This window comes from Fulmarus glacialis, unplaced genomic scaffold (assembly GCF_000690835.1).
Source record: "Fulmarus glacialis isolate BGI_N327 unplaced genomic scaffold, ASM69083v1 scaffold16904, whole genome shotgun sequence".
Classification (NCBI taxonomy): Eukaryota; Metazoa; Chordata; class Aves; order Procellariiformes; family Procellariidae; genus Fulmarus; species Fulmarus glacialis.
Window position 1 is genome coordinate 11,036 of NW_009207560.1, and position 8,855 is coordinate 19,890.

The window sequence follows — 8,855 nt, forward strand, 5'->3', positions numbered from 1 at the left end:
CAACACACCTACACAGACTCCACTAACACAAGTAGGTACTAGGCAATTCAGATTAGATGTCCTTCTTGTAACAGTTCAGCATAGCTATGTAATATCCACCGGCAGCTATAGTTTTCCTTGTTAGAAAGTAATCATTATGCTGAATACAGACAGATACACAAGCTGTCAAGCACTGGTCTTTAAAGCACGCAGCTAACCTCAGATTTTCTAACTCCACTTTGATTAATGCAAAAGGTAACTGATTTCCATTTCAGTTAAGTTTCTTTAAAATACCGACTAAGAACCCATCTATACATCATAGTTTATAAAACAGCACACAAACTATCATACTGATAGGCTTCCAAGACATTGATATTTAACATCAACGTTTAGAACTTGCTGCAAGATGTTCAGAGATTTATGTGTCATTTCCAAAGAATGCAACACTAGTTACGATTGTGTTTGAGGGATTGAAGATCAGCTTCAGATTGACCACGCTTACCTATGCATGAAAACAAGAGCAACCTAAAACCAATTAGACCATAGATTAAAACCATGAGAGCCATCAGTAATTGAACTGACGCTGGCAAGGCTGGTGAACAAACAGTCCGTTGTGCTTGATTTGCCGAGAGTGGCAATCCCTGGTGAGGTTTTGGCGACGGAGACCATTTCTGTTGAGATTGTGTCTTTCATTATGTTCTTTTATCCAGTGGGTAGGACGAAAGCTCTTGTTTTTTTCCAGAAAAGTTGAACGAGCAGCAAGAGCTGTGATGTAGCAGTGAACACGCTGTCCCGTTTCATTTCGGGCCTCCAGTCTAGAAATGTAACAAGCAGATACCAGTCATTACTGAGGTGCATTGGAAAGACATACAAACTATAGAGGGCAGGAGAACACAAACATCAACATCTAGCATTTCAAAAAGGCACCCTTAATCTACTGGACAGAGATCTGGGCTGAGGTGAGGTCAATCCAGTTTAGGAAAACCACACTGGTAAGTAATGCGTAGTGCTGCTAACTCATTTTTAGTGTGAAGGCACCACAATAGCCTTTGGTCTTTTGGTGTATTATGCTATTGCACCCTCCCTTCCCCACCCCACCTCCCTACGCCCAAGATGCAATATAGATCAGAAATATAAGGCAATGTGTGTCACACTGCTCCAGCTTTAGAAGACTTGGAGTCACCCACTAGGTAAAGTTTGGTTTAAAATCATCTTGAACACAGGTGGTTCAGCCTGAAAACAGAAGCACACTAATGAAAGTGTGTTTGAATTGCCAGCCACAGAAGTAAATCAAAACAACGTTCATGCAGAGGAATGGGAAAGATAGACCAGTTGTGACACACATGGGAAATAACTTAGAAGGATTGTTCCTCAACCAGCCTCTAGATTTCATGAGCAGAGAGTCAGCAGTTTTGGCAAACCCTTACTCCATCATGCACTAGTGAAAAACAAACCAGCAGCCTATGCAAGCAGGGACTGACATATTGAAAAAGGACTTCCCTATTTGACAGAACAATCACTGGTGTTTCCTGAAACTTCCATAAGTACAGCTAAAAATAGCCTGGCAGTTTTAAAAGCAAAGCAAATCCCAAGTCTGAGCACCACAGCTGGTGTGAGCCCCGTGGCACCAGAGTTGCTTGCTTTCCCTCTCCCCACCCAGGACCCAACAACTGGCTGTCAACTCAGTGGTGCCCAGGAAAGATGTCTGCAAGACCAGGAGCTTGCTCAGGCATGAGCAAAAGGTCTCTCGGGAAGTCTGTTTTTCAGCACTAGCATGACTCTGTAATAAAGTCTCTTCTGGAAGAGCTTAACTTGCATTTATTGTATGATGTCTCTGTAGACAGAAGTCTGGTCTGCCGTCCCCATGGTACACCCTTGTAGCCTTGCTCTTGGCGGGGGCTGCAAGTGCCTGGCACAGAAGTGAGCTCTTCTGCCTCTCCCCACTCCACACTGGAGCAAAATACTCCCTGTCAGCAAGGGAGTACTCTCTCCCTTTTACTTTTTTTCTTTTAAATATCCAAATCCACTTGCTTTTGGCTTCTTGGCTAGCTTGAGATGACTGACTGAAGCTTACAGCCTCCAGAATAGCCATGTGTGACATGCTGGTTTTCCCCTGTTCATTAACTGGATATTGTCCTAAACCTACCACTTGAAACACAAAGCAAGAAACAAGTGAATAAGACAGCACAAATCCATTCACAATGCCTTGTAAACATATTTTTCTCTGCAGATTACACCAGTTTAATTTACACGAGGGTGCCTGCAAATATGGGGCTACAATTTTCTATACAGGGCAATCCCTTAACACATTCAACAGTGCTGGAGGTGGAACTCCAAATGAAGTCTTATAGGGGAAAGCTGTAAGGAGCTAGGAAGCCACACCATGTTATGTTACTAGAACCTGTATTTCCTAAGCACGCCCTTGCTGCATGTCATTAGCTAGTGAAGGGCATCAACTGCTAATACAAAATGTTGTGGTCTGTTATGGAAAAATATGACTAATCTGACGATCAGGGGAAGTTTATATAACATCCTTTTGCTTTGAAAAGAATTTAAAAGGAGCAAATAGATTTCCTCCACAAAAGGAGGAAAACTGGTTTAAAATTGCTGGCTGAATATATTTAAGCTTTTTTCCCCCACTTATAAAGTACACTTCCAGCCCTGGTTTGCAAACCAATGCTTTTGTATTTGTCACCTTAAAGTGAAAATGGGGTAGCAGAGGTGGTTTGAATTAGCTAGAGGCCACGTACTCTTCCAATATAGCATTTTGATATCTTGGTGGTTGCCTTCGGTAGCCTGGCACTAGTGAGCCCTGGGCACCGAAAGAACAGGGCTGATGAGCCTCCATCAATGTTGTCAAAATGTCATTTTAGAGGGGCTATGTCTAAAGTCAGACTGCTGCTACATATATTCACCGCTGTGTCCCCGGAATCTATTTTGTTACAAAGCATAAGTGTCCTGCCAGTTGTGCTATAGAGCCAGACCTCACAAGAAACACTAACGTATTCAGACCCCGCCAGAATTAATATTTAAGTGATTTTTCTGCACTTAGCATTTTGCCTTGTTAAAGCAGATGTAGTTAGGCTTGATCAAGTAACATCATTTGGCACAAAGGTTAGTCCTAAAACCAGTATTGTTTTGGCAGACAAGGCTCTAGAAGAAGCAGCGTTGCTAGCAGCCTGATCAAACAAAAAGCACTGTCCCAAAACAGTAGTACTTACTGTGCCAGTGTGCCTTAAGCAGCTTTTCTTGGCCCTACAATGTTAAATGGCCAACCATTAAACCACTAGACACTTCAAAACAGCTTTTGAAACCTACTGCATTATCAGTGTAATTATTTTCCCAGTTTCTGTAGTCTACCTTAGCTTTAGACTTAAATCTACTCCCAGTTCTGCCACCCAAAATAACTCTTATACAGAAGTCTAGATCCTCTGACAAGGCAACAGCACAGAGTTCAGTGTGAAAAAACTGAATTACACACCACCTGAGGATCATCACACCTTTAGCTTCCCAACACATTAAAAGCAGCTTAACTGTACCACATAGTATAAACACAGGATTCTTCTCCAGAAGAATTTATACCAGTATCCTTTGTTCACAAGTCACTGAGAAGTCAGATACTGACTCTGCATGTTCCTGCAGACTCTCATTTTAAAAGGTGCTATGTGCTCATAGCTTCCCCCTGATTTAAGTTAAGCTAGACCCTTGATGTCTAACATCACAAACTGCCCTCCCCAAATACTTATACAAATCCCCTGTTCTCTAAGATTAATGGTATCAGCACTATACTTCATTATTATACAGCGGTATGTCATCTCAAAGTCACCCATTTCTTTGAAACAAGAATTTTAAATATGGCAAGGAGGTGATCAGAAAAGTCAATGGGCATCTACCTACAGCAACTTTACCACTACACTAATTTTTTCCTGTGTAACAAAGCTTACTATACCATGATTTTTTTTTTCCATTTTCAATTGTCTAAGTGCAGGCACCAGATGGGAGGAAAAGTCAGTCTTTGTTATTAACCAGGACTCATAACACATCCAATTATTCCCAAATCAATGAACACATGGGCAAGTGTGGGGTCATGACGGCAAAAATACTGTATTTGCATACATCTATGTATACTATATACTCATATAGCTGGACAGTTACCATCAAAGGAGCAGTGCATGGCAAATATGCACCTGCAATAATTCCACATGGCCGGATCTTTAGGACCCCAAAATCAAGCAAGGTAACTTCTTACCTTGCTAAAAATAGAAGTTTGCAGTACAATTTTTTACCTTGAGGGGAGTAAGTTTTGTGGAATATTTCAGTTTGCTTTTGTTTCACAAGCCACCTGTGGAAAAATTTAATCCTGTCCTAATCTATCATTAGGGTTGAGGAACAAAAAAATACCAAAACAGACATCCCTGTCAGGATAGTTAAAGTAATATTTTTTTCATCTCAGGAGGTGACTAAAAGGGTACTAACAGTCCTAAAAAATACACACAGCTATGGAGGGGGCAAAGTGCTTTCAAATCTACGTTATCAGCTATACGGTTAACTGCCACCAATTTCAACAGGACTGGAGTGTATTCTGCAAGGGAACAATTAGGCTCCATAAATATTCATTGTAGCGTCAAAATAGCATACCCAACTGTTTCCTGACATGGTCATCTTGTATAAGATTTTTATAAGCAGGCAGGCAGCCCTGACAACGCTACCCGCCTTGTGTAGTATCCATGCTTTATTCACTTGCTCTGAAATAAGCTGGAAAACTCAGTATTAAGTGTCTAAAAGCTGATCAAGCAGAAACCAGGTATTTTCAGCAACAGAGCTCCTTGACAAGAGAAGTCAGACGTACCTGGGACTACCTGGGCTGTGAAACTCCTCATCTCCACATCCAGTCTCATTAAGGCTGTGACACGTATTGTGGACAGCATACACAGACATGCTGGGATGCTCTATTAGGAGGTTCTCCATCGGACTGGTTTCCACTTTGATAGTGGTTAATCCACCTGCAGTAAAACATGGGGGAGGGGTGATAAACCAGCTCTCCTCCATGGGACATGACTCAAACTGGATGAAGCAAGACTCGCTGGCCTCCGGCAAGTGTTCCAAGGGAGATGGTAAACAAGAGAAGACGGGCGAGCCATCTGCATCTGATGCTTCAGTGATGTCTGCTTCCTCTGCAGAGCAATTAGTGCAAGTGTCTGCTGTAGGTGGCCATTAGTCAGTGGAGAGGAACCCATGGATGTTGGTGATTGCAGGAAGTCAAAAACAACAAGGTTGCACGTAGCCAGAAACCGATATAAAAAAAACAAGGAAACAGAAATAAACTCCTATCAGCACGTATACAAATTTTCATTTTTTTGAAGCAAGGGGAGGGGAGAAGGGAGTTCCCTGAAAAGCCATGCTAGACACGTAGAACAGCCGTTATCAGTAAAGCAATACAATTGCGTAATAAGTCAAACATATTTTATCTGTACAAGTGGTTCTACTGAAGCCTGTGTCAGGCTTATAAACCTGACATTATTTTTCTCATCAGTTTACATAACATGTTTTGGTACATTTATTTGGAAGACACCCTACACTCTAATCCACACTGTTTTTGCTTATGTAAAGTTTTTCCCAAGCTACTGGTTTCTAAGCAGAGCTTACATTTGACAGACATCTTACCTATAAAGTCAACCAGAATCCACTCGTCATCTTCTTTCTCACTGAACTCTGGCTCTTGGCTGGACAAGCTGTTAATCTCTCCCATGAGCATGTTATTTAACCTCTGAAACATTACTAAGGCAGGAACAAGACTTTGGCTGGTAGGTCTTTATATCCAAGGTTCAAGGCACGGCTCACACTGTTCTAGAAGAGTGGCATAGACTTGAGATTAAAGTGCATAGATGCTTTATCAGCTTAGGTATGGGACATGCAGAGGCATGACTGGTAAACAGTTTATGCGAAACCTGCAAAAAATGATAACAGGGGTTTTAATGACAAAGCAATAGGTAACATCCCTAGTGAACAAATTAAAAACCCTCTCATTAGTGCAGCCTGAGGCACCAGTGAACATTTTTCCCCTAAGAGGAGAGGCAGCTTCACTGGCATTCACCATTCCCTCCCAGCTAGATACACACAGAAAAAACCTATGTCCCTAGGTCTCTCCTCGGAGCTGAGCGCCTTCCTCTAGATCCCCCTCACTGTGCAAAGGTCTGTCCAGCTGTTGGTCCCCACCTTCCCCTATGGGAAGAGAGGACTTTTGCACAGAAGTCTTGTGCCTACACTCACCAAGGTGCTCCCCCAGCTTCCCGCCTGTCTTTCTCCTGGGCAGAGAGAGATGCGAAGGGCAAGCACACATTTTCTGCTCCAGACATCACATCTCCTCCGTTGACGCAGCCTCACACCTCTCCCAGAGGCTCCTGCAAGGGCTCCCAGGGGTGCCCAAGGCAGCATATCTTCTCTCCCATCACACACAGTTCAGGGCCACTGCCTACCAGTTAACACAGTAGGAAGGCACATCCCCTCCTCAGGTTCAAAGTGCACTACATAGTTACCGGTGGGATCATTTTCACAGCAAGTGCCCAACTAGTCATGTATGGTAAGTCTAAGTAGTAAGGAAAAGTAACTCATATACTTAATTAAAACCAATGTTTATTTCTCAAGACACTTTCCTAAATCTACATGTAATTAGTCACCATAAGCTTGAACTCCACATTTGGCAGTTAAGATGAAAAATCCCGTTACTACCGAGAAGCTGAATGTTCAACCACCTCAGACCTGCATGCTTACAGCCTTTGAATATTTATGTATGAGCCAATAAATAGAAGCCATTAAAGTAGCTGAATAAGTAAAGACTACATGTGAAAAATACTCACTGATTTAACAATTTCACCATAGTAATATTTGAATTATCACAGCATGTCAGAATTATTACAGATTAAATACCTGTTTAATAATTAAATAGGGAAGAAGTTATGCATGTAAGAGGGTATGAGTGTCTGCATTCAGAAAAAGAAAGGGAGTAAGACGCACTACACTAGACAAACCCAGCCATTAAAAGAAGAGACAACCCATAAAGAATATTATTTAAGGCCAGTATACCCGGCTTTATCCTATAACCCTCCGACTACACTAAAGGGTCATTTTGGCCTCCTACGTCACCTTACCCCAAGGCACCAGACCCCATCACCTACTTGTTCAATGCAAGGACAAGCACCTGCTCCACACAGTTCCGCTCCTATAGACATTTATGCAGCTACCTCCTTATTCAAACAGCACAGAAGGATAGGATTAAAGTAGTCTTCAGAAGCAATATGAAAAGGTACACTGCAACTCTAGAAGTTATGCACTCCAGTTCTTCAACAGGAACTATCAGCTGCAGGAAAATACAAGACTAGGAACAAATGGCTCAGCTGCAGTAGTGATAAAAGGCTGTTTTTTAGGACTACACTTGAAAATGAAACATCTGGGCTCTCTTTAAGAGAGCTACAAGAATGATCAGAAGTGTAAAGAAAAATGATAACATTGAAAAAACTGAAAAGCTTAACAGAGGGAAGGAAGAAATGACAACAGTAGTCAATTATGTGAAGAAAGAGGTGAACATTTATTCCCTTCTTCTACATTCACAGCAAGCAGAAGTGGCTTTTAAGTGCAGTAAAGTTCAGTTTTCAGTGGTTACTAGCAGGAAACGTTTTTTAACCATTAAGGTTGCTAAGCCCTGGATGGGTTACCTAAGAAAATGCTGAATGCCCACAGTGTTCTAAGCATCTTCTTGAGAAGGTTTGAGTGCTTCAATTATAGACAGAGCTTGCTATGGATAAGGAAACAAACTCTAAGTGAAAGCTTGAAGTCTGTAGCTTTCCAGTTACCTTTCACATCCATCCCTAACCCTCTTCTGGCACAAGGCCTAGGAACAAAAGAGTTCCATTTTTCTTTAGGCTCACTAGCAAGCCATAGCGTAATTGCTGGTCAGCACTGGCTTTCCGCATACTCCCACTGCCACACGCATGTGTTGCCTCTTTCCTAGATCCTTCCTTTTCCTGGAAGTACCTTCAGGCAAGGGCTGTCTTTTTGTTCTGCGTGTAGAGTGCAGCAAGATGAGAGCTCACGCTCCTACATTAAGGCTCCACAGGCATCACAGCAACATCAAATAATTAACCTCTAACAAGGAAAAGGGAGATTCCTGAGAACATGAGGTAAACAAACTACAGCTTTTGACCCATAAATGTCTTTCTGTAGATCAAAAGCAGGTTGTCCCATTTTCCCCTTCCCCCACCCCAAGGAGGATCCAAAAAACTATCTGAATCATTTAGGAACTGGTTGATCTTTTGACATCCTTTTGGACAAGTGCCTTTAAAAATCCACACTTGCATGCTATTGTGCAAGTCGGATGGGGACTGAGAAGTGACGCTGTTATCAAGGGCCGTCATTAGGGGAGGCAAATGAGACAGAGGCTGAAAGAGAGGTACTCTAGTTAGGCAGAAACTATCAGCTGCAAGAAAAGGCAAGACTAGGAACAACTGGCTCAGCTACAGTAGTGATAAAAAGGCTGTTACAGATTAACACATCCAATGCATGTCAACAGTATCGTATTGTTGCATAAAAACCCCTTTTTTTTCCCTATCCTAGCAGAAGAGATGGGATACACGCTAAGCAAAAAAAAAACCTGAAAAAAAGACACCCAAATAACTTCTGCAGTTTTCTGTGAGAACTTGGCTGGTGATCCACCCGTGCCCTCAGCTCGCAGCCTTTTAATTACCACCAGGAGGCTCCAAAAAGCCGCTTTCAGCAGAGCCGGCGGGTGACCCGGCGGAGCCCGCAGCAGCTGCGCACCTTCCCGGCTGCGCTCCGGAGCCCAGCCCCGCTGCTGGGCGGGGGGGGAAGGACACGACTAC

General features: G+C 42.6%; 1 protein-coding gene across 2 annotated transcripts; it reads right to left on the reverse strand.

Annotated features, from left to right (window-relative positions):
- Positions 1-438: 438 nt before the first annotated feature.
- On the reverse strand, positions 439-5,930 carry TP53INP1 (tumor protein p53 inducible nuclear protein 1). Of its 2 annotated transcripts, none has more exons than XM_009576170.1 (3): positions 5,644-5,930; positions 4,829-5,180; positions 439-794 (listed from the first exon to the last, which is right to left on the reverse strand). In XM_009576170.1, the coding sequence occupies exons 1-3, from the start codon at positions 5,753-5,755 to the stop codon at positions 545-547; spliced, it is 714 nt and encodes a 237-aa protein (XP_009574465.1). In that variant the 5' UTR covers positions 5,756-5,930; the 3' UTR covers positions 439-544. The 2 variants fall into 2 exon arrangements, with proteins under 2 accessions (XP_009574465.1, XP_009574466.1); XM_009576171.1 differs by having other exon boundaries at positions 4,829-5,177; positions 5,644-5,927.
- Between the last annotated feature and the right edge of the window lie 2,925 nt (positions 5,931-8,855).

Bases quoted from the DNA above. Each gene is read 5' to 3' on its own strand.
- TP53INP1 (XM_009576170.1), bottom strand. From the start codon at position 5,755: ATGTTTCAGAGGTTAAATAACATGCTCATGGGAGAGATTAACAGCTTG. The intron at 5,181-5,643 runs GTAAGATGTCTG...GGCCACCTACAG, and splicing joins GATTCTGGTTGACTTTATAG to CAGACACTTGCACTAATTGC. The intron at 795-4,828 runs GTACGTCTGACT...TTACATTTCTAG, and splicing joins CACAGCCCAGGTAGTCCCAG to ACTGGAGGCCCGAAATGAAA.